Source organism: Pseudorca crassidens, chromosome 2 (genome assembly GCF_039906515.1).
Source record: "Pseudorca crassidens isolate mPseCra1 chromosome 2, mPseCra1.hap1, whole genome shotgun sequence".
NCBI classification, from domain to species: Eukaryota; Metazoa; Chordata; class Mammalia; order Artiodactyla; family Delphinidae; genus Pseudorca; species Pseudorca crassidens.
The window spans coordinates 146,603,578-146,629,249 of record NC_090297.1 but is presented as its reverse complement, the minus strand read 5'-3'; the positions used below and the strand labels follow the sequence as shown (position 1 = coordinate 146,629,249).

The 25,672-nt window shown below is 41.2% G+C and overlaps 1 protein-coding gene across 3 annotated transcripts in view; it reads left to right on the top strand.

Moving 5' to 3' along the window:
• The window catches only part of UTP25 (UTP25 small subunit processome component), a 32,620-nt gene extending 7,701 nt beyond the window's left edge, over positions 1–24,919 (top strand). For 2 of the 3 annotated variants that reach the window (XM_067729081.1, XM_067729083.1), the window contains 8 exons: positions 815–1,225; positions 2,913–3,132; positions 10,247–10,449; positions 11,618–11,800; positions 11,937–12,049; positions 12,417–12,455; positions 12,774–13,019; positions 23,385–24,919. In XM_067729081.1, coding sequence (XP_067585182.1) covers positions 815–1,225; positions 2,913–3,132; positions 10,247–10,449; positions 11,618–11,800; positions 11,937–12,049; positions 12,417–12,455; positions 12,774–13,019; positions 23,385–23,628 — 1,659 coding nt within the window. In that variant the 3' untranslated portion in view covers positions 23,629–24,919. The remainder of the gene's footprint in view (positions 1–814; positions 1,226–2,912; positions 3,133–10,246; positions 10,450–11,617; positions 11,801–11,936; positions 12,050–12,416; positions 12,456–12,773; positions 13,020–23,384) is intronic. The other variant, XM_067729082.1, reaches the window with a different exon arrangement.
• Positions 24,920–25,672: the final 753 nt, after the last annotated feature.

Here is a 25,672-nt window from a genome sequence, read left to right as displayed (position 1 = left end):
TGGTAACCACTAATCTGTTCTCCATTTGTATAATTTTGTTATTTCAAAAGCGTTATATAAATAAAATCATACAGGTTGGCTTTTTTCACACAGCATAATTCCCTGGAGATTCACCCAGTTGTTGGCATATATCAATAGTTAATTCTTTTTTATTGCAGAGGTCATCCTTTCTTTATTGCTAAGATCAGCAGTTTTGTTACAGTGCAAAAATTCCCAGACTGGTATTCCACAAAATATTATTCTTTACGATTCTAATATATGTCTCCCCAAAAAAAAAAAAATCCAAAACAACAACAAAAACCTTGTTCTATATCCAAGTAAATTTGGAAAACTCTGGGTCAAACGAAGTGGAACAGAGTCCTTGTTACAGGACTCAGCAGAACCTTTAGTGTCTGATCTTCATGTGACTCTTCCTGAGGGGGATTAGGTTTTGTGGTGTTTACCGAAGTTATTTGACCGTCGGGCCCCCTTTTCTTTTGTCTAGAGTAAATTTTGACTTCCTACAGTGTGGTCCACAGGACAGTTTGTGACCCACTGATCTAGTGAAGAGCTCACAAGGTTTCTAAAGTCAGAAACCTTGGGCTCTAACCCTTAGCTCTGTTCTCCCCTGTTTGTCTGACTCCTATAACCTCTGAATCTCAGCATTTCCTAAACTGCAAGAAGAGCATTATAGTGTTTACCTTGTAAGGTTGTTGTGAGGATAAAGTGAGAGGATCTGTAAGTTGTGAAAGGCCTTGGTAAATTATAAAGCACTATATGAATGTAAGGTACTATAATTCATTTCTAACTTAGTTCTTGATCATTTCTCCCACAGTGGCCCATCCTGGGCCAGCTTGTCTTTTCATCCAGGTTTCAACAGTTGGAAACCTTTAAACCCCCAAAGGACATTGACTTAAAGTCACTTCATCTCCAGAAGCCTCTGGAATCCACCTGGATCAAGACCAACAGCCAGTTCCTCTCTGGCCCCCCAAATTCAAGTAGCCCCTTCACACCCCTCCAGAAAGAGCTCTTCTTAATTATGAATTCTTACCGGGACCTATTCTACCCAGAAAGGACTGCCCTGAAGAATGGGGAAGAGATCCGCCACGTGTACTGCCTGCATGTGATAAATCACGTCCTCAAAGCCAATGCCCAGGTGCTTGCCAACAACAGCAGATGCCGAAGCCAGAAACTTGGGGTGGGTGATGATGATGACTTCAGGGACCAAGGGCTAACGAGGCCCAAGGTGAGTGGCAGCAGCAGAACTTTGCCCTCAAAGAGGCTGTAAGGCACTAACATATAGGTCCTGGCACTTAGCAGGTTCTCAGATGTTTTAATGATTGGAATAATGAATGAGTCCAAGAATGAGCATATTAGATGGGCCAGGTAATGTCAGAGCAGTGCTGCAGACAGCTCAGTGGACTGTCTCTAACAGCAGATCTAACTGGAAACTGGAAACATGGAGGTACCTCCATGATAATTCTCTCCTTAAAGATAAACCCTGATCGTACATAAGTAACACTCCACTGTAAATCTCTTCTTTGTGATTGTCAGAGCTGGATGGGACCTTAAGGAGCCTTTTATTCAATCCCTACTTATTACACATGTGGACAGAGACCAAGGACTCTCTTCACTAAGCCACATAAATATGTAAACCTTGGAAAACAAAATCCCTATTTTTGCATTGTATCATTATTGCTGCTTAAAGTGATGATTACATTTATGTGGGCTCATAAGCCTAAGCTCCAGTGGATTGGGGGCTTACATCTTTTAATTCTGTCTACATTTTTCATGATGTCCTGGAGCTAGATACTGTGCCGCCCATACCCCCTTACCCCTTAGCCTCTGTGTCTATATTGAAGAAGCCTCATCTTCTTAGATTCTTCTCATTGAGCTTAATAGGATTTTAGGATTTTAATAGTGATATGGCTCTTAGAGATTTCTTAGTCCAACCCTCTTGTTTGATAGTTGGGGAAACCAAAGCCTAGACACTTACTTAGTGTGACAGCCGGGACAGTAACTTGGCCCTCTTCAAAACTGATCCATCATCCCTGCACTGTACCAAACTGAATCACTACACCCATCTGGCTGTGCTGGTTGCCCTTCTGGGAAACTACCTCAGAATCTTGAACATCAGGATAATAAGATTATCTGTTTCCATTTAGAATTGCAAAATAGAATATGAGGTAGATTACCCATGAATCACATTCAGAATTTGGTGAATTGCCTGATCTGACTGGGGTTATATCCATTGATTGTATTGTTTACACAAGGGTAGTTAGAAGTTAATCATTTGTTAAGCATCTTCTGGGTTTTTACCTCAACAGTTAAAATTAAGCACTTTTGGAAATGTTTGGAAAACTGAATCCTATATTTCCCATTGAAATATGATCTTATTTCAGAAATCGTTTATCATTTCTGAAAAATATACTAGGAAATGTACTAGAAAAGTAATGATGTTTTAGTCCTTTCCTTACTAGCTTTATTCTCTACTTAATACATCTAATTCATTTGTTCAGCATATTCCTTGGGTCTTACGGATCAAAATACTGAACTTAGTTCTGTGGGAGACAGAAATGAGTAACATTTCTTGTCCTGAAAGACCTTTGTGTGTTTATGCCCTTGAGTTTTTGCTAATGGACACCTCTGTTAAAGGCATTGACTTAACCTCAAAAAGTATTTCTACGTTCTGCTTAAGAATTGCCCCCCCCGCAAGGAGCCATGAGATTGAAGTCCATAGGACATGGTGCTGTGGGTCGGAAAGATGCTCAGCCTTCAGTACTGAGCCAGGTCCTGTGTAAAGAGGGTGACACGGATGTGGTCCTTGGCCAGGGGCTGCGGAACAGAGGGCTCCTTAGGTCCTCAGCAGGCTCACCTCGAGCTGTCCTTCCTTCCCCTTGCCCGTCCAAGGCTGCCCATCACTCCCTCCACAGGTGCTGATAGTGGTGCCATTCCGGGAAGCTGCTTTGCGGGTGGTACAGCTCTTCATCAGTCTTCTTGAGGGCGACAGCAAGAAGAAAATAACTGTAAGCAACAAAAAGAGGTTTAATGGAGAGTATGGCTCAGATCCCGAGGAGAGACCACCCAACCTGAAGAGGCCTGAGGATTATGAAGCTGTATTTGTTGGCAACATCGATGACCACTTCAGGACTGGTAATTCCTCCTTGTCAAAACTGAGACCCTGAGGGACCTGAGGTGTGAGGTGCGCATAGCTGGAAGCTAGAAGCGTGGAATTAGGCATTCCTTCAGAGGGTCACTGACTCAGCCTCCTAGCAGAACCAGGATGCATTTGAGACGACTCATCTGCCAGGGGAGAGTCTTGCCTTGGCTAATGGGGTACATACTCGGCTAATGGGATGGAGTGTCTGTGAAGGCATGTATGAAAGGCACATGCATGTTTATAACAAATGTCTCAGCATGCCTATAGCTGGTAGCTCATGGTCAATGCTACAGGGGTTCTTGGGGGAGTTGGAGGTGATGGGGCTGGGTGGGTCAGTCTGGGGAAGATGAATAAACTAGATCATCTGTACATAATGGACTTCCCTCCTGCCTGCCATGTGGAGTGCCCACATCTGAATTATCTCCACTCTGTACTTACTGACTCCCACCCAGCTTTGCACATTTTTGCTTGTCTGTCATTCAGCTCCCATGTACTTGGCTGGTTGTACATTGAAAAAGTTCCTGGAAAATATTTTTAGTCACGTATGCCCAGTTACCAATTATTAAGCATCTACTATGTGCCAGGCACTGTTAAGAAGCTGGAGACATGGTATTAAAAGTTACTGTTAAACAAGTCCAGCCTTAAGACAAATCAGACAGTATGGGATGAGATGTGTTATGGTTAGAGGATAGTGGGTGTTCTATTTAAAGTATTTAAAGCAAATATCCTTACTCAAAATGGGCACAGGACTGTTAGGGAAGGCCTTCTGTTGGAGGTACCTTCCATACTAAGTTGAAACCTGAGTAGGATTTAGCCAGGTACAAAGTGTGGTGATGAGAGTGGAAGAAAAAGTTTCAGACAGGAAACTGCATGTGTGGAGGCATCAGGGCGAATAAACCAAATAGACCTAAGATTCAGAGGCTGTAGCATGGCTGGAGTGTGCAGTGCAAGGGGATGAGAGCTTATGGTTAGTTTTGAACATATGCAGGTGGCCAACAAGCAGCTGGTAAGTCAGTCTTTTGTTTAATTGATATATAATTGACATATTAGTTTCAGGTGTACAACATAGTGATTCAATGTCTATACCTTACAAACTTATCACAACAATAAGTATAGTTACCATTTGTCACCATACAAAGTTAATGCAATATTATTGACTATATTCCCCATGGCATACATTGGATCCCTGTGACCTGTTCACTTTATAACTGGAAGTTTTATACCTCCTGATCTCCCCCATCCATTTTGCCTACCCTCCAACCCCGCCCTCCCTTCTGGCAACCACCAGTCTGTTCTCTGTATCTATCACTCTGGTTTTTTGTTTGTTTTGTTTTTTAGATTCCACATCTAAGTGAAATCACATGCTATTGATATTTGTCTTTGTCTGACTTATTTCACTTACTGTGATACCCTCAAGGTCTATCCTTGTTGTCACAGATGGCAAGATTTCATTCATTTATGGCTCAGTAATATTCCATTGTGCGTGTCTGTGTGTGTGTGTGTGTGTGTGTGTGTGTGTGTGTGTGTGCGCGTGTGCACGTGCACACCACATCTTTATCCATTCATCATCTGTGGACACTTACGCTGCTTCCATATTCCATATCTTGGCTATTATAAATGTTACAGTGAATGTAGGAGTGCATATATCTTTTTGAATTAGTGTTTTTTTTTCTTTGGATAAACACCCAGAAGCTGAATTGCTCAATTGTATGGTGGTTCTATTTTTAATTTTTGAAGAACATCCATACTGTTTTCCATCGTGGCTGCATCAATTTACATTTCCACTAACAATGCACAAGGATTCCCTTTTCTCCACATCTTTGCCAGCATTTGTTATTTCTTGTCTTTTTGATAAGACCTATTCTGACAGGTTTGAGGTGATATCTCATTGTTTTTTTTTTCTCTCTATGCTTTGGTTAATAGCAACTTATAATACATGGTGGCTATAAGAATTTATAACTCCAAAATCACAGCCTATCATTTTATATTATTTCATTTTGATCACAGCACTTACTAGCCACCTGATACATTCTTCTTCTTCTTCTTCTTCTTCTTTTTTCTTTTAATTGGAGTAGGTATAGTTGATTTACAGTGTTGTGCTAATTTCTGCTGTATGGCAGTGACTCAGTTATACACATATATACATCCTTTTTTATATTCTTTTGCATTATGGCATATCCCAGGAGATTGGATATAGTTCCCTGTGCTATACAGTAGGAACTTGTTGTTTTCCCATTCTAAATGTAATAGTTTGCATCAACTAACCCCAGACTCTCAGTCCATCTCTCTCTCCCCACCCCTGACCTTGGCAACCACAGGTCTGTGAGTCTGTTTCTATTTTGTAGATAGGTTCATTTGTGCCATATTTTAGATTTCATATATAAGTGATATCATATGGTATTTGTCTTTCTCTTTCTGACTGACTCCTCTTAGTATGATAATCTGTAGTTGCATCCATGTTGCTGCCAAATGGCATTATTTTGTTCTTTTTTATGGCTGAGTAGTATTCCATTGTATATATGTATCACATCTTTATCCATTCATCTGTCAATGGACATTTAGGTTGTTTCCATGTCTTGGCTATTGTGAATAGTGCTGCTATGAACATAGGGGTGCATGTATCTTGTTGAATTATAGTTTTGTCCAGATATATGCCCAGGAGTGGGATTGCTGGATCATATGGTAATTATATTTTTAGTTTTCCAAGGAACCTCCATACTGTTTTCCATAGTGACTGCACCAACTTACATTCCCACCAACAGTGTAGGAGGGTTCCCTTCTCTACACACCCTCTCCAGCATTTGTTATTTGTAGACATTTTAATGATGGCCATTTTGACCAGTGTGAGATGGTACCTCATTGTAGTTTTGATTTCTCAGTGTGATTTTGATTTGCATTTCCCTGATGATTAGTGATGTTGAACATCTCTACATTTGACTGTTGGCTATCAGTACGACTTCTTTGGAAAAATGTCTATTCAGGTCCCCTGCTATTTTTTAATTGGATTGTTTGGGTTTTTTTTTTTTTTTTTGCAGTACGCGGACCTCTCAATGTTGTGGCCTCTCCCATTGCGGAGCACAGGCTCCGGACGTGCAGGCTCAGCAGCCATGGCTCATGGGCCTAGCCGCTCTGCAGCATGTGGGATCTTCCTGGACTGGGGCACGAACCCATGTCCCCTGCATTGGCAGGCAGACTCTCAACCACTGCGCCACCAGGGAAGCCCTTTAATCCATTTTGAGTTGATTTTTGTAGATGATGTAAGCTAGTGGTCCAGTTTCATTCTTTTGCATGTAGCTGTCTAGTTTTCCCATCACCATTTGTTGATGAGACTGTCTTTTCCACATTGTATATTCTTGCCTCCTTTGTCATAGATTAATTGACCATATAAATATGGATTTATTTCTGGGCTCTCTATTCTGTTCTGTTGAACTGTGTCTGTTTTTGTGCTATTACCATACAATTTTGATTACTGTAGACTTGTAGTGTAGTTTAAAATCAGGTAGTGTTATACCTTCAGCTTTGCTCTTCTTTCTCATAATCAGTTGGGCTATTCAGGGTCCTTTGCAGCTCTCTACAAATTTTAGAATTATTCTAGTTTTATGAAAAATGTCATGGGTATTTTGATAAGGATTGCATTAAATCTGTAGATTTCTTTGGGTAGTATGGACGTTATTTTTGAATTTTATTTACTTTTTTATACAGCAGGTTCTTATTGTCCATTTAATACATATTAGTATATACATGTCAGTCCCAATCTCCCAATTCATCACACCCCCACCCCCACCACCACTTTCCCCCCTTGGTGTCCAGTATGGACATTTTAACAGTACTAAATCTTCCAATCTATGAGCATGGTGTATTTTTGCATGTTTGTGTCATCTTTAATTTCTTTCATCAATACCTTGTAGTTTTCCAAGTACAAGTTTTTTACCTTCTTGGTTAGATTTTTTTTCTAGGTATTTTATTCTTTTTGATGCTATTGTAAATGGATTGTTTTCTTAATTTCTCTTTCTAATAGTTCATTATTAATGTATATAAATGCAACAGATTTTTGTTAATTCTGTATCCTGCAACATTACTAAATTTATTTATTAGTTCTGACAGTTTTTTGGTGGAGTCTTTAGGGTTTTCTCCATAAAGTATCATGTCATCTGAAAATAGTCAGTTTTACTTCCTCCTTTCCAATTTGGGTATCTTTTATTTCTTTTTCTTGCCTAGTTGCTGTGGCTAGGATTTCTAATACTATGTTGAATAAAAGTGGCAGAAGTGTGCATCCTTGTCTTGTTCCTGATTTTAGAGGAAATGCTTTCAGCTTTTCACCACTGAATATGATGTTAGCTGTGGATTTATCGTATATGCCTTTGTTATGTTGAGATACATTCCCTCTGTACCCACTTTGTCAACCCATCCTTGCATCCCTGGAATAAATTCTACTTGATTATAGTGTATGGTCCTTTTAATGTATTGTTGGATTCAGTTTGCTAATAATTTGTCAAGGATTTTTGCATCTATGTTTATCAGGCATAGTAGCCTGTACATTTCTTTTTTTGTGGTGTTTCTGTCTGGTTTCAGTATCAGGGTTATGCTGGCCTCATAAAATGAGTTTGGAAGTGTTTCTGCCTCTTCAGTTTTTTGGAATATGTTTGAGAAGGATAGGTATTAAATCTTTAAATATTTCGTAGAATTTACCAGTGAAGCTCTCTGGTCCTGGTCTTTTGTTTTGGGGGAGTTTTTTGATTACTGGTTCAATCACATTACTAGTAATTGATCTATTCACATTTTCTGTTTCTTCATGATTCAGTTTTAGAAGATTGTGTGTTTCTAGGAATTTATGTATTTCTTGTAGGTTATCTGACTTGGTGTATAATTGTTCATAGTGGTCTCTTATGATACTTTGTATTTCTGTAGTGTCAGTTATAACTTCTCTTTCATTTCTTATTTTATTTGGGCCCCTTCTCTTTTTTTCTTATTGAGTCTGGCTAAAGGTTTGTTAATTTTGTTTATCTTTTCACAGAACCAGCTCTTAGTTTCACTGATTTTTTTTTTTGTCTCCGTTTCATTTATTCAGTATTTCTCATCTGGCTTTTATTATTTCCTTCCTTCTTTGTTGGAAGTTTTTTTTTCCTTTCAGCATATTCGAACATATCATGCCATCTCCTTCTGGACCACAAAGTTTCTGATGAAATATCAGCTGATATTCTTATGGGGATTCCCTTATCTGTAATTAGTTGTTTTTCTCTTGCTGCTTAAGATTCCCTCTTTACCTTTGACTTTTGACATTTTAATTATAATGTGTCTTGATATGAATCTCCTTGGGTTCATTTTGTTTGGGACTCTTGGTGCTTGCTGGACCTGAATGTCTGTTTCCTTCACCAGGTTAGGGACATTTTTAGCCATGATTTCTTCAGATAAGTTTTCTGCCCCTTTCTTTCTCTCTGTCCTCCTTCTGGGACCCCTATAATGTGGATGTTAGTACCCCTTTCTCTCTCTTCTTCTGTGACCCCTTAACACCGATGATAGTACACTTGATGTTGTCCCACAGTTCCCTTAAACTGTCCTCATATTTTTAAAATATTTTTTCTCTTTGCTGTTCTGTTGGGGTGATTTCTACTACCTTGTCTGCCAGTTCACTGATCTGTTCTTTTCTACCATCTAGTCTGCTGTTGATTCCCTCTAGTGTATTTTTCAGTTCAATTACTATAATCTTCAGCTGTGTGAGTTCTGTTCAGAACTTTCTTATATTTTCTATCTCTTTCTTGAGTTTCTCACCGTGTTCGTTCATTCATCTCCCAAGTTTGATGAGCAACTTTATGACAATGACTTTGAATTCTTTATCATTAAATATTTTTTCTGGGGTTTTATCTTGTTCCTTCATTTGGAACATGTCCTCTGCTTCCTCACTTTGCTTGACTTTCTGTGTTTGTTTCTATGTATCATGCAAAACAGTTATTGCCCCCTGTCTTGAAGGAGTGGCCCTGTGTGGGAGATGAACTGTGTTTTTAACTTTTTCCTAGTTCTTGGTTGTCTTATAAATTCTCTCTCTGTTTGTTTCACTCCCATGGAGTCTAGAAATGCAGTCCCACCCCCATCTGCCTGAGCCTGGTGCTCAAGGAGTGTCCCCTGTGTGGGCTGCATGCGTTTGTTGCCTCAGGTCGTGTCCTGCAAGTGGCATGAGATGGGGTAGGCATGGCTGCTGGTTGGCCATGTTTGTCAGTGCTGCACACAAGTAGTGCAGGGAAGTGGGGTGGGGGTACTCACCCACCACCACTGTTAGCAACTTAGAGTGAGAGTGCAAAAAACGGCACCCACCCGTGCCATCACGGTAGAGGGAACCTGTAAAAGTAGCATCTGCCAGCATTCTGTCCCCAGAGAGAGTCCTAGCCAGCTTCTGCCCCTCTGGTAGGTGCTTTAAGATTAGCAAGTGAATCTCCTTCACGTATGATCTGGGCTCTCTACAAACTGCTACTTGTTGCTTAGGAGAGAGATGTCGGCAGGAAATATAAATTTTTGTGATGATAATGTCAAAGCCATAATTAGTGAATATATTTATCCAAAGCTTTATGTAGAGTGAAAGAGAACTTGTGGGTGAATCCAGGGATTTGTAGAAGAGCTCTTTGAATATGGAAAAATAGATAAGGACCAGGTCAGTAATAGGAGAAGTAAGTGTTAAAGTCGTGGAAACCACCGGTAAGGAAAAGAACATTTCAAGGAGGGTGTGCTTATGCGTTCGTGACAAGAAACACTAAAGTGCCATTGAATTGGGAACTGAGAGCTGTTGGTGACCTTAGCAAGAGTCATTTCAGTGGTGTCCTGAGACTCAGAGGCAGATTGCAGTGCATTAAGGAGTGAGTGGGAGATTTTAAAGTAGAGACAATTTTCTGGAAGGTTTGCCAGTGAAGGAAAAGAAGAGGGTGGGAGCTAGAAGGGACCGTAGATGCAAAGGAGGGATGATGATGATGATTTTAATAATTAAAGCAGTTTGAGCACAATTATATGCAAAGGGGAAGATGTGGAAGGTACAAGGGGAGGCTGCAGTTTGAGAGGGTGGAAGCTAATGGCTTGGTGGTGACTCATGAACTGATGTGTGCTTGGCTGTTTTGTGTATAGGAGTGGCAATACTGCAGAGAAGCATCCGACTTTATGCCCCCTTCTATTCGTCAGACATCCTCATTGCCTCTCCTCTGGGCTTGAGGACCATCATTGGTGGAGAAGGAGAGAAGAAGAGAGATTTTGACTTTCTGTCTTCTATTGAGCTTCTCATCATTGATCAAGCTGACATTTACCTGATGCAGAACTGGGAGCATGTCTTGGTAATGCTGGTCATTAACATTTACAGACAAGAAGCTCAGTGGTTTGAGTCTGAAATGGTTATTAAAGTCCATATTAAAACTCAGCTTGGAAATGGAAATATTCCACATTTTCCAATTTGAAAATGGGAAATGTTGTCCCCTCTTCTACCCACAAGTTGGTCAGTAAAGTATCCAGAAAGATAAAAATTCTTGTCAACATTTTCAAATCTCCAGAAAAGATTTCTTCCCCTTAAAAGTTGCTTCTAGTAATAGACCAGTTTAGTGTGGTTGGTTGGTTGGTTGGTTGAAATTCCTCCTCACCAGGAATGTTTTTATCTAAAATAGTTCCTCCTATTTATGCTCGTTCTCTTTTGTTTGGTCTTCTCTTCAGTGGAGATGGGAAAACATTGCTCATGGTTTCTTAATTTGTGATGCTTTGCAGAGAAATGTAAGATGTTTTTGTCCCCCTACTATAATTTGTGCTGTAATTTTTTTTCTCCCTCTCAACATACCCTGCAGTGTTTTGGGGTTTAGGGTTGTGCTTTGGAACAATCCTCATCACAGAACTATAGGTTTATTTTTCTAAGGCATGTGAGAATTTACCTTTTCTGCAACCCCAGGACTTGGAGTAAGTTTGGGACAAATAAAGGGGAGTACTTATTTATAAAGTAGGGAATAATCTTATAGTACTTGTGACCCTTCAATATACATTACAAGTTAAAAATATGATTAAAATAAAAAAGGCATGTCGATGGATGAGTCATCTTTATTTTGAGCAAAAGGCACATGTAGTCACTCAGGGAATTTTCTAACATTGTTGGGAACTAAGTCATGGAAGGACAGCAGCTCTGTTTTCCATGTCATTTCCCTTCTTGTCCAAATCTGGAACTGAGTTGCTTATAGAGTGACCAGAGTGGCATTTCAGAATTTCCTTTAAAAGAAATATTCTGTATAGGTAGCATCTTGATCCTTTTTGAAAGATCCACGAGGTGGCCAGTTTGAGCTTTTCTTCTTGTTCACTTGACTATGGGCAAGTCACTCAGCCATCTGAGCCTGTTTTCTTGTAATTTGGGAGATGATAGTATGTACTTCATGGGGTTAAATAAGATGATGGGCTTATAGAAAGGTTAGCAATGCCCAACAGGTAACTGTTCAATAAGTATTAATAGAGTATTATTTCTGCTCAAAGCATTTGATGAACCACATGAACCTACTGCCCTTGGACTCACATGGGGTGGACTTTTCTCGAGTGCGCATGTGGAGCCTCAATAATTGGTCCAAGTACTATCGTCAGACGCTGCTGTTTGGGGCCCTGCAGGATGCCCAGATCAACTCTGTATTCAACAAGTACTGCGTCAATGTGCAAGGCCAGGTGGGTTCTCTCCTTCTTTCTCTGAATTTTCATGAAGTATTGTGTATTGTTTGGGTCATGAGGCAGAAGGAGAGGATAGCATTTGGTCAACAATGGGGATAGCTCACTTCCTAATGTTCTCACTGACTCCTGGCAGGTGGCTGTGAGGAACGTCCCGATGACAGGCTGCATCAGTCATGTCCTGGTGCAGCTCCCACATGTCTTCCAGAGGATGGAAGCTGAAAACCTAGCTTCAGTGATTGATGCCAGGTACCCTCCCCTGTCCCATTGGACCCCTGGGGGTCACAGAGAGGGATTTTACTTGGGCATTCAAATTTAGAATTGTATTCCATGTTGGCTTTATTAGTTAACCATTTACAAAATGAAATGAGATAGTTGAATCCAGTCATGCCATTGACAGAGGAGGACACTGAAGGCCAGAGAAGTAGTGTCTTGTCCTAGTTCCAATAGTGGCAGGGTTAGTAAATCAGGGGTACTTTCCCCTAGACTGTGGCATTTTAAAATTACATTAATTTTTTAATGCCACATGTCAACAACTTAATTCTAAGCCCTTCAGGGCAAGAACTGTTTTTCTAATTCTCTATGTAATTTTCCCCTGTCTTCTCATTGTGTTTAGTCAGGGGACCCATGGTAGCAGAATGGTGCTTAACACATGGTAGGTGTTCAGTAATTATTTGTTGACTGACTGATTGACACCTGAATGAATGAATGATACAGTTATGTACTTCCTAGAATAATTCTCTGGGATATACCAGCATCACATCTATTCTTCATGATGAATAGTGTTAGCACTTGCTTTTTAATGTGCTTAACAAGTTTTATCCTTACATAATCTCTTTGCAATGAGGTAGGCCAAGTTGGCCTCTTAGGGGAGGTAGAAGGAGATTGTGACTTGCCCAGGGTCATGCAGTCGGCAGTGGCACTATGGCTCACCTCTAGACCACTGACTTTGCCCTTTGCCTTTCCAAATCAGGTTTAACTTTTTCGTCAACAAGATTTTGCCTCAGTATCGTGATGCAGTCATGTCTCACACGCTTATCTATGTCCCCTCCTACTTTGACTTTGTGCGTCTCCGAAATTACTTCAAGAAGGAGGACCTGAACTTCACTCATATCTGCGAGTACACCCAGAAGTCTGGTGTCTCCAGGGCCAGACACTTCTTCCTTCAAGGAGAGAAGCAGTTCCTGCTCCTCACAGAGCGCTTCCATTTCTACAAAAGGTAAAGTAGGGCCAGGTTTCAAGTGTCCTCTCTGGAGGGCCTGCTTCCAAGTGCATGGTGGGCTTTGCTGTGTTATAAAGTCCTCCCTTGCTTCACCTCCTGCAGACAAGCCAGAGTCTGGGGGGCTGGACAGACTTTTCTTGATTGGTTGGTTGGTTTTCTTCCAAAATGGGCATTGTTGGAAAAGGTGGTAGAAACGAATGAGTGACTACAGCATAACCTGTATATAGATCTGGAGTGGGTCCATACTTAGGGTACCTCCTGTAGCTGTGGGTATACCCCTCAAGAAAGACATTACAGAGTTGAGCAGCTCTCAGCTGAATACAGGAAAGGGAGGAACCTGTCACAGAAGCACAGATGAAACATTGGGGACTGTGTGGTCTGTGCAGATGGAAGTTGAGTACAGTGTCAGTGTTCAGAAAGTTCTCATTTGTCCTGAGGCAGTGCACACACAACTTCTGCACCAAGGAGAACCAGGACTAAGGGGCTCCTTGAAGTTTATGAGAAGCAAAAGGTGAGGGGCTTAAATCAATAGAATTAGAAATGAAAAAGGAGAAGTAACGACTGACACTGCAGAAATACAAAAGATCATGAGAGATTACTACAAGCAACTCTATGCCAATAAAATGGACAACCTAGAAGAAATGGACAAATTCTTAGAAAGGCACAACCTGCCAAGACTGAATCAGGAAGAAATAGAAAATATGAACAGACCAATCACAAGCACTGAAATTGAAACTGTGATTAAAAATCTTCCAACAAGTAAAAGCCCAGGACCAGATGGCTTCACAGGCGAATTCTATCAAACATTTAGAGAAGAGCTATCACCTATCCTTCTCAGACTCTTCCAAAATGTAGCAGAGGGAGGAACACTCCCCAACTCATTCTACGAGGCCACCATCACCCTGATACCAAAACCAGACAAGGATGTCACAAAGAAAGAAAACTACAGGCCAATATCACTGACGAACATAGATGCAAAGATCCTCAACAAAATACTAGCAAACAGAATCCAACAGCACATTAAACGGATCATACACCATGATCAAGTGGGGTTTATTCCAGGAATGCAAGGATTCTTCAATATACGCAAATCAATCAACGTGATACACCATATTAACAAATTGAAGGAGAAAAACCATATGATCATCTCAATAGATGCAGAGAAAGCTTTTGACAAAATTCAACACCCATTTATGATAAAAACCCTGCAGAAAGTAGGCATAGAGGGAACTTTCCTCAACATAATAAAGGCCATATATGACAAACCCACAGCCAACATCGTCCTCAATGGTGAAAAACTGAAAGCATTTCCACTAAGATCAGGAACAAGACAAGGTTGCCCACTCTCACCACTCTTATTCAACATAGTTTTGGAAGTTTTAGCCACAGCAATCAGAGAAGAAAAGGAAATAAAAGGAATCCAAATCAGAAAAGAAGAAGTAAAGCTGTCACTGTTTGCAGATGACATGATACTATACATACAGAACCCTAAAGATGCTATCAGAAAACTACTAGAGCTAATCAATGAATTTGGTAAAGTAGCAGGATACAAAATTAATGCACAGAAATCTCTGGCATTCCTATACACTAAGGATGAAAAATCTGAAAGTGAAATCAAGAAAACACTCCCATTTACCATTGCAACAAAAAGAATAAAATACCTAGGAATAAACCTACCTAAGGAGACAAAAGACCTGTATGCAGAAAATTATAAGACACTGATGAAAGAAATTAAAAATGATACAAATAGATGGAGAGATATACCATGTTCTTGGATTGGAAGAATCAACATTGTGAAAATGACTCTACTACCCAAAGCAATCTACAGATTCAATGCAATCCCTATCAAACTACCACTGGCATTTTTCACAGAACTAGAACAAAAAATCTCACAATTTGTATGGAAACACAAAAGACCCCGAATAGCCAAAGCAATTTTGAGAACGAAAAATGGAGCTGGAGGAATCAGGCTTCCTGACTTCAGACTATACTACAAAGCTACAGTAATCAAGACAGTATGGTACTGGCACAAAAAAAGAAATATAGATCAATGGAACAGGATAGAAAGCCCAGAGATAAACCCACGCACATATGGTCACCTTATCTTTGACAAAGGAGGCAGAAATGTACAGTGGAGAAAGGACAGCCTATTCAATAAGTGGTGCTGGGAAAACTGGACAGCTACATGTAAAAGTATGAGATTAGATCACTCCCTAACACCATACACAAAAATAAGCTCAAAATGGATTAAAGACCTAAATGTAAGGCCAGAAACTATCAAACTCTTAGAGGAAAACATAGGCAGAACACTCTATGACATAAATCACAGCAAGATCCTTTTTGACCCACCTCCTAGAGAAATGGAAATAAAAACAAAAGTAAACAAATGGGACCTAATGAAACTTAAAAGCTTTTGCGCAGCAAAGGAAACCATAAAGAAGACCAAAAGACAACCCTCAGAATGGGAGAAAATATTTGCAAATGAAGCAACTGACAAAGGATTAATCTCCAAAATTTATAAGCAGCTCATGCAGCTTAATAACAAAAGAACAAACAACCCAATCCAAAAATGGGCAGAAGACCTAAATAGACATTTCTCCAAAGAAGATATACAGAGTGCCAACAAACACATGAAAGAATGCTCAACATCACTAATCATTAGAGAAATGCAAATCAAAACTACAATGAGATATCATCTCACACCAGTCAGAATGGCCATCATCAAAAAATCTAGAAACAATAAATGCTGGAGAGGGTGTGGAGAAAAGGGAACCCTCTTACACTGTTGGTGGGAATGTAAATTGATACAGCCACTGTGGAGAACAGTATGGAGGTTCCTTAAAAAGCTACAAATAGAACTACCATATGACCCAGCAATCCCACTACTGGGCATATACCCTGAGAAAACGATAATTCAAAAAGAGTCATGTACCAAAATGTTCATTGCAGCTCTATTTACAATAGCCCAGAGATGGAAGCAACCTAAGTGTCCATCATCGGATGAATGGATAAAGAAGATGTGGCACATATATACAATGGAATATTACTCAGCCATAAAAAGAGACGAAATTGAGCTATTTGTAATGAGGTGGATAGACCTAGAGTCTGTCATACAGAGTGAAGTAAGTCAGAAAGAGAGAGACAAATACCGTATGCTAACACATATATATGGAATTTAAGAAAAAAAAAAAATGTCATGAAAAACCTAGGGGTGAAACAGGAATAAAGACACAGACTTACTAGAGAATAGACTTGAGGCTATGGGGAGGGGGAAGGGTAAACGGTGACAAAGCAATAAAGAGGCATGGACATGTATACACTACCAAACGTAAGGTAGATAGCTAGTGGGAAGCAGCCGCATAGCACAGGGAGATCAGCTCGGTGCTGTGTGACCGCCTGGAGGGGTGGGATAGGGAGGGTGGGAGGGAGGGTGACGCAAGCGGGAAGAGCTATGGGAACATATGTATATATATAACTGATTCATTTTGTTGTGAAGCTGAAACTAACATACCATTGTAAAGCAATTATGCTCCAATAAAGATGTTTAAAAAAAAAAAAAAAAAAAGGTGAGGGGCTTAGAGTTGAATATTTAAGGGTTTCAGGGTTTGCTTAGCTTCCCCACCATATGCCTTTGACAAAATAAGTTGTATTGACCTTTTTTTTTCTTTTTCTTTTTTTTAATTCTAATTAGAGTGTTAGTAATATTGAGCCTTCTGTTACTATTTGGATTAGTTGCAGCCCTTTGTGCCCCCAGAGTTTGGTTATTTTATTGTTTTGCTAATTCTCTCTGCTGCCAAATGTAAAAGCCCCTTTTAAGCTCTTACCTAGAGAGACTGGAAATTGCATCCTATAACCTTTTCTTTCCTGATTCACAATAATGTCCAGTGAGTTTAAGTTCTGACTTTACTGTTTTATTGATTCTCAATTATAAGCTAATGAGGGGCACGTTTCCTCAGAGAATCCCTAACATCTAAGCCTGAATCTTCTAGGCTTTGGAACATATTAGATGATACACCTTGGCATTGCATTGCCTTTTAGTTCATGCCGATATTAGGATGGTGTTCCTCCGAAACGTTCTCCTTACCAGGATGGGGAGGGAGGGATCCAGCAGCCTGCCGGAGCGCAGCAAGCTGGCGTGACATGACTTCTTTGGGTATTCTGCTGCCTAGATGACCTGCTAGTGGAGAGTTGAGGAGTGACTACATTTGTGTTTGCTGGGCTTCATTCTTGGCTACCCAGACAAGGCTGTTTGGCCCAAGAGTGTTAACGAATGCCTTCTTGCTGGTATCATTATTTGCTTTGTTCCAGTGAGTTGTTGTTTTCATTCATGTTGGAGATGGTATTTTGGGGGAGTTTGCACTCAGCAGGTCTAATGAGCCCTTAGTTTTCCAAAAGCTTGATACATCAAAGCAAGTCCTTTAAATGAAGTGGATGGATTGGGAAACTTCCCAGCGTGATTGTCTGTAGCAAGTGTGAACTAAGCTGGGATGAGGACTGCTCTCAAGTAGCAGCTTTTCAAGGAGAGGGCATGATGTCAAAGGAGCCCTTTCTCTTAAGTAGGCAGGACAGTCTCCTGTCTTACACTGTTCATTTATTGACCAAACTGTTTTGTCCCCAAAGTCACTATAAAGACAAACCGAACACATGCCATTGGCTTTATACCCTGGACCAGGTTAGTGGGTGTTTAAGTTGAATGGAGATAATCTACAACTGCCAATTATCTCAGAGTTCCTAGCTATAGATTTTTTTGCTTGAGAGGTCACCAAGGTGATGATGGGTATTTTGATCTGCAGTGTCTTTGTGATTTGAGTTTTTTCATTTTACCTTGGGAAAAGTACATGTATTTTAAACTTTAGTATCCAGCTTTAAAATTCTGTATTTATATTCTCTATGGAAGTAGGCAGTGTTAGACATATTGCAGTTCGTTTGTGAGCGAGCAAAAAACTTTCAACCTGAGGATTTGTTTTCTTTGGGGAGATGAAACCAGTAGATTCTTAGGATGGGATGGGCATTTGGTCATGATGGCCCTCCTGAGGGGAAGACAGTTCACAGTTCTTTCTTTGAGCATTATCAGTGGGTTAGCACAGGAAGGAGGATTCTTAAGCAGGGGGCAATCAGAAACTCTGGAGGTAGGATTTCTGGAGGTGGGAAACGCTAGTGGGGTGTTTCTGAGTGTTCCCTGCCCCAGGGAGAACCCCAGTTGTAGAAGTAACAGACCTAGTCTTTATAGACTGTATGCAGGAGCCAGCCTTGCAAGTCAGTTGTGGGTGCCTCATTTATCTTTAACAGTTGTCAGATAACATAGACATCTGGAATGTCCTTAGTTTTAGGTCCTGTCACAGTGTTATGCCATATTTGTAGGGGTCACTGAAGACCCAAAGCACATACAGGAGAGGAGGAAGGCAGGGGAAGAGGTGCAGAAGATCATGGGAGTTGGTACTAACTGCCCCTCTGAAGGGGTTCTGGTCACGTTCTCTTATTTCCAGGAGATGCCTAGTCTCTACTGTGGACGATTTGGTACTAAGAGAGATTTTTTTGGTTTTTAAATGTAATACCTATTGGAATTGGTTTTGTTGTTTTATTTTGCTTTAAAAATACTCTCATTATAAGAGTATTAAACAATTATTGTAGAGAACCTAGAAAATCTAGGTTAAAAAAATGGGATCACCGGGCTTCCCTGGTGGCGCAGTGGTTGAGAGTCTGCCTGCCGATGCAGGGGACACAGGTTCGTGCCCCAGTCCGGGAAGATCCCACATGCTGCGGAGCGGCTGGGCCCGTGAGCCATGGCCGTTGAGCCTGCGCGTCTTGAGCTTGCGCGTCTGGAGCCTGTGCTCCGCAACGGGAGAGGCCACAACAGTGAGAGGCCCGCATACTGCAAAAAAAAAAAAAAAAAGGGATCACCTATAATCTTATTGATATAAATACCCATTTTGGTGTATTTCTTTCCTGTCTTTTTAATGTAAAAAACGTGCACGTGCACAGACACAGGCATTTTAAAAAGGATACCAAAATTGGGATCACAGTGGACACATTTGGATTTTTTTCTTTTATCTTGAATATTTTATGTGCTTATTGAAAAAAATCTTAAACAAGTTAGCATTTTGGTATATATTTGTATGTTATGGATGTATTTTTAAGTTAATATATATATAGTTCTACTATATGTTGCCCCCACTCCAACTTTTTATTTGGGAAGATTTCATTTCAAAGACATGCCCTTTGCCTTTTCTTGACAGTGAAGACTCTCCCAGTGAACATCTCTAACTCCTTCCACTTAGACTCCACCAGCTGTTAGCATTTTGCCACATTCTCATGCACCCACATTCTCTGTCTCTCCTTCTCTCTTTCCACTCACATCTCGTATTTTTTCTTCCTGAACCATTTGAGAGTAAATTACGGGAGGCTTCATGACACTTATTAACTCCTAAATCTTTCAGCCTGTAGAGCCTAAAAACAACATTCTTTTATCTAACCACAACACCATTAACATACCACTTGACATTACTGCAGTAATACCATCTAATATTTAGTCTGTATGCAAATTTTCCTAGTTGTTCCCAAAATGACTATTACAGCTGTTTCTCACCACCACCACCCCCAATCCAGGATTTAGTTAAGAATCCTACATTGCATTTGCTTGACATGTTTCTTTAGTCTATTTTAGCAGTTCTCAAGCAGGAGCAGTTTTGCTCCCCAAGGGACATTTGGAAATATCTGGAGACATTTTTGGTTGGTACAGTTGGAGGGTTATTTTAGTGGTCTAGTGGTTCAAGCGGGTCAAGGCCTGAGTGCTGCTAGACGTCCTACAGTGCACAGGACAGCCCTTACAACAAAGAATTACCTGGCTTAAAATGGCAGTAGTGCCAGGGTTAAGAACCCCTGATCTAGAATAATTCTCTTCCTTTGTTCCTTGTTGTGATACTGATATTTTTTGAAGAGTCCAGTCCAGTTTCCTGTAGAATGTCCCACATCTGGATTTGGCTGTTTTCTTATTATTTAGATCAGTGTTCCCAAACTTTGCTACATATTAGAATCCCCTTGGGGAACTTTTAAAAATCTGAATGCCGGGGCTTCCCTGGTGGCGCAGTGGTTGAGAGCCCGCCTGCCGATGCAGGGGACACGGGTTCGTGCCCCGGTCTGAGAAGATCCCACATGCCGCGGAGCGGCTGGGCCCGTGAGCCATGGCCACTGAGCCTGCGCGTCCAGAGCCTGTGCTCCACAACGGGAGAGGCCACAACAGTGAGAGGCCCGCGTACTGCAAAAAAAAAAAAAAAAACTGAATGCCCTGGTCATACCCCAGTATCAATTAAATCATGGTGTTTGGGGATGGGGACCAATTACAGGTATTTTTCAAAAACAAATAGGTGATTCAATGAGCATCAGAGTTCAGGGACCAAAGATTTAAACATTATTTTAGTAAGAATTCTACATAGAGGATATTGTGTTCTTCCCCCTGCATCTCCTCAAGAGGCCCAAGGTGTCAGTTTATCCCATTTTTGGTGATACTAAATGTAATCATTTGGTCAAGGTAGGTCTGCTAAACCTTTACATTGTAAAAATACCTTTTCTGTGTAATTATAAGTAATCTTTAAGGTGTGTATAGCATCCTTTTTAATGGTTGCATAGTGTTACATTGTATGGGTATATAATTAAGCCAGTTTCCTTTTAATGGGCATATTGACTTGTTTTCTGGTATTATATACAATAATGCCAAGAGCATCCCTATGCGTAGTTGATGGCATAGTTGCCTGGGCATTTCCTTAGGATAAATTTGGAAAGGAAAACTTACTTGTTCAAAAGCTGTACCCAGTTTACAATTTGCTGTGTGTTGCCACTCCCATCTTCTCCCCTCCCCGCTAAAATACACACTCACAATAATTTATACTCCATTAGCCTATTTCTGTAAAACCCTACTTTTTTCCAGTGACTTGATAGTCAAAACGATACCTCATGGTTTTAATGTCTTTTTCTTGCTTCTGTGTTTTTTGTAATTGTCAGTTGAACGTAGTGCCTGAGTAAGTAGTTGGCCTGGACACCTCTTCTGTCAGGCCACTAGTGTGGCAGGTGTGAATCTAGTTAGGATTTGGTTGTTACCATAGTTACCTTCTATTTACCACAGACTGCCAGTTCCTCCAGCAGACAGTGGCCCACTGTGGGGCCCGGTGCTGGAGGGCCTTGTCTCAGTGTCCTGCTCCCCTCTCAGCTTTCACCATGCCCTGCACCCCTGTGCCGAGGGAGAGCCTCTCCCACGCTCGGGCCCCTCCCCCAGCAGCAGGCTGCTCCTGCTCGCTCCTCCCCTAAGGCTTGAAGTGGGGCAGGTGTTCTCCTCCTGGTCCAGCTCAGATGCAGGCAGGTTCTGTCCATCCTGGGCTTTGGAGCTGGTGCTTTCTCAGGGCTCCTGCACCAGCCTCCACGGCGGCCAGCCTCTGCCTTGTTCTACGAGGGGTCTTGGTGGGAAAGAGTTCCCAGCTTCTCTGCGGTGGTGGCAAACATCTGCTTCCATCAGTGCAGGATCTTGGACTGAACAGGCTTCATGCCCTTTCCCCAGGACAGACTGCTCTTTTCACTGGATGTAAGTCCTGTGGTGGGGAGGAATGGGGTGAGGGGTTAATGCCCCTCCCTTAAGGCACACAGTTTTGCTGCTTCTGACTCCACCCTGGCAGTTGACCTTTGCCCCTCTCATTGGCTTCAGGCTTTAGCTTCATGTACAACATGGCTCTGGGAAGAGAGTGAGTTTTCATGTCTGCACCACCATCGGGGTGTCTCAGGTCTTCTGCCTTGCCTCCAGTCTCTCCAGGGCTCCCAGTGGAGACCTAGGAAAAGCCCTCATGACTGTGAAGTAAAGGAGTGTCCGGGAATCCCAGGGATTCTGAACTGCCGTGCAAGCCCATAATTGCCCTTTAAGAACTTGTTAAAAGTGTAGCTTTTTTCTTCCTACCCACTTTCTTAGCAGCTGCCCTCTTCCCCACTGTGCTCTGCCAAAGGTGAAATGGTTCATATGTCCTGTCTTTCTTCAGACAATCTTGTCACTCTTTGGAATTCAGTCAGTGATGGGCTGAAGCTGGCTCATACCAGCTCTTAAGGTATGGTTGCACATCTCTTCCCAGTTCCAAGTTCAGCAACATGACACTGGTAGCTTGAAATGGAGTATTTACACCACAGAAATTGGCAAATGCTTCAAATCAGCACCTATCCTCCCCCACTGAGAATCAGTTGTTAAACACACACCAGGGCACCGTTGAATCAGTTCACTTGGTTTCCCTGTGACATCAGCTGTCTAGGCTCAGGAAAAGGAACACTGTTGTAGATTATCTTTTTCTTGTTAGCATGGGAGCAGTATTCTCTTGAGTTTTCTACATACTAAGCAGAAATGGAACTCTGTGTTTGTTTGTTTTGATAACTACTGAGATAGAACTGTGTTTTTTCAACATCATTAGCCATTAAAATTCCTTTATGGAAAGAGGATGTGGAAAGATGAACCAAGTAATTGACTGCAGTTATATTTTGGGAGAGGAGGGTCTCCAGAGACATCAGGATGAGCTAAGGGATAAAAAGACAAGGAAAACTTATCATCCATGAATAAAATAAAATTCCCGAGGGAGTCTGACATCAGCCCTGTATGAGAGTCTAACAGGAAAAATCAGAACCTTGTCAACGTATAAAATCTTTGGTCATGGAGCCCAAGAGGAAATGATTGATCTCAACCTGAACCGTAAGGCGAGTCCCTAGGGTCTGCATGCACCCCCCCCCCCCCCCCACCATGCAGGCCTGTGCAGCAGGGAAAGAAGCGAGGAAGCTGTTGAAATTAATTGCCTTCCCATAATGCCTAATGGGTCCTCGGGCAGGATTTTGTAAATGGGTGAACTTGGGACATCTGCCATGGAGTTAACATGTCTACAGAATGACAAGAAAAGACTAATGGGAGTGTATTTACAGTTTATGCAGTTTATTTTATGTACTGGGTCTGGTCTGACCTCATCTCCATTATAGAACACTGTTTTGCCTGATTATAATAAGGATAGTTAAATTGGAAATGCCTGCTTTTCAAATTTTCTGCGGCAGATTTCTAATCCTTGTCTACTATTCTTCCCCACCCTACCTCAGTCTGCTCAGATTAGGCTCAAGAAGTGCAAATTCATTTTATCATTATCTTAAGCCAAACATTAGGAATTCAAATACGCTGTCACAAAAAATGAGCCCCTCCGGCTCAAATTAGAGTAACTTTTGGTCTGTGTGTTATTTGTGCCATGGTCTTTCTCCTTGCGTGAAACAGCGAGAGTGACTGTGTCCCTGTAAAACTCTTCGGTGGCTTTTCCATAAAATTTCTCATGTAGACATAGCCTCTCTTTCTCCTTCTAACAGATACACAATAAAAGGCATCAGGAACCTGATTTTCTATGAACTGCCAACATATCCGCACTTCTACAGTGAAGTCTGTAACATGCTGCAAGCCACCACCAGAGGAGAGGAAGCTGCCTGGACCTGCACTGTCCTCTACTCCAAGTACGATGCCCAGAGGTTGGCTGCTGTGGTCGGGGTGGAGCGGGCTGCACAGATGCTGCAGTCCAAGAAGAACGTCCACCTCTTCATTACTGGAGAGAGATGAGAATTGGTTGGACAGGAAATGGTGTTTGGTGTGATATGTCATGCTTGGTTCTGTGTCGCTTGGACCTGATTCTGATCACTTACACCAAGAAGGGCTGCAACAAGGAAGGAGCACCAGGCAGGTTCTTATCAGATACTTCTTTCTTTTCAGATGATATATACCTGAAAAGTTCAGTGTAAACCAGATTTTGGTAAAACCCATCTTTCAGAGGTCAGGGGAGAGCTCATGGGACTCTGAGAAGTTGATAGAAGGAATCTTCTACTTGTGAATTTTTTTGTACGCCATAAATTCTTTTGTTGTGACTTCACCTCTAATTTATTACACTTGGTAAATTCTTTCAGATTTGCCTGTTTCTATTTGACACCTTCTTAAAGTGAGGCATGCATTTCTTTGCTTGTGAGAACTGGTTATGAGAAATTGGAATACTTCTTGCTGTTGAATATCATCTTAGTTTTGGATCACACAGGTTTTGCAAAACTGTTATTTTTCCCCAGCCAAACTTTTTTAAACCTTAAATATTCTATTTTAATTCGACCTAGAAGAGCACATTCGTTCACTGATCTTTTTTTAACTCCTAAATGTTTTGGTGAAAATATATACTTAAAAATCACATTATATAAAATAACATTAATTTCTACTTTATTTCAAGAAATAATTTTGTGAAATTCTTGATGTCGCAAATTCATCTTCAGCATCACTGTCTTCATTGCTATAGTCATTTTTTAAGTCATATAACATGAAAAGGAAAAGAAGTTACAGTTTTTAAAACATTTTTAGGATGTTCCCTGGCGGTCCAGTGGTTTGGGCTCGGTGTTTTCACTGCCGAGACCCAGTTTCAGTTCCTGGTCAGGGAACAAAGATCCTGCAAGGTGCGCAGCGCGGCCAAAAAAAAAAAAAAAAAATTGAACTATTCTCAGACAGAAAAATTACAAATTCAGAACCTGAATCATCTGAAAATAAATTGCCAAGTTGCTGGGCCTGTCACTCCTAAAAATCACTCCTGAATTTAGTATGTATTTCATGTAAACAAGACATTTTTCTATGTAACCTCAAAACAACCGTCAAATCAGGAAATTGCCACTAATCCTTGGGCCCCATTCAGATTTTGCCAGATGTCCCAATAATAACCTTTATAGCAAAAAGATGCAGTTCAGAGTTACATACTGCTTTGAGTAGTCATGTCTCTGTAGTGGCCTTTATTCTGAATGGTACCTCAGCTTTTTCTTGGCTTTCTTGACCTTGACACTTTATTTTTTTAATTTTTAAAAATTAAAAAAAAATTTTTAACATCTTTATTGGAGTATAATTGCTTTACAATGGTGTGTTAGTTTCTGCTTTATAACAAAGTGAATCAGCTATACGTATACATATATCCCTGTATTTCCTCCCTCTTGTGTCTCCCTCCCACCCTCCCTATCCCACCCCTCTAGGTGGTCACAAAGCACTGGGCTGATCTCCCTGTGCTATGCGGCGGCTTCCCACTAGCTATCTGTTTTACACTTGGTAGTATATTATAAATCCATGGCACTCTCTCACTTCGTCCCAGCTTATCCTCCCCCCTCCCCGTGTCCTCAAGTCCATTCTCTACATCTGCGTCTACCTAGCCTGCCCCTAGGTTCTTAAGAACGTTTTTTTTTTTTCAGATTCCATATATATGCGTTAGCATACGGTATTTGTTTTTCTCTTTCTGACTTACTTCACTCTGTATGACAGTCTCTAGGTCCATCCACCTCACTACAAATAACTCAATTTCTTTTTTTTTTTTTTTTTTTTTGCGATACACGGGCCTCTCACTGCTGTGGCCTCTCCCGTTGCGGAGCACAGGCTCCAGATGTGCAGGCTCAGTGGCCATGGCTCATGGGCCCAGCCACTCCGCGGCATGTGGGATCTTTCCGGACCGGGGCACGAACCTGTGTCCCCTGCATCGGCAGACGGACTCTCAACCACTGCGCCACCAGGGAAGCCCTCAATTTCATTTCTTTTTATGGCTGAGTAATAGACGTTGACGCTTTAGAAGATTACAGACCAGTTATTTTGGATGGTG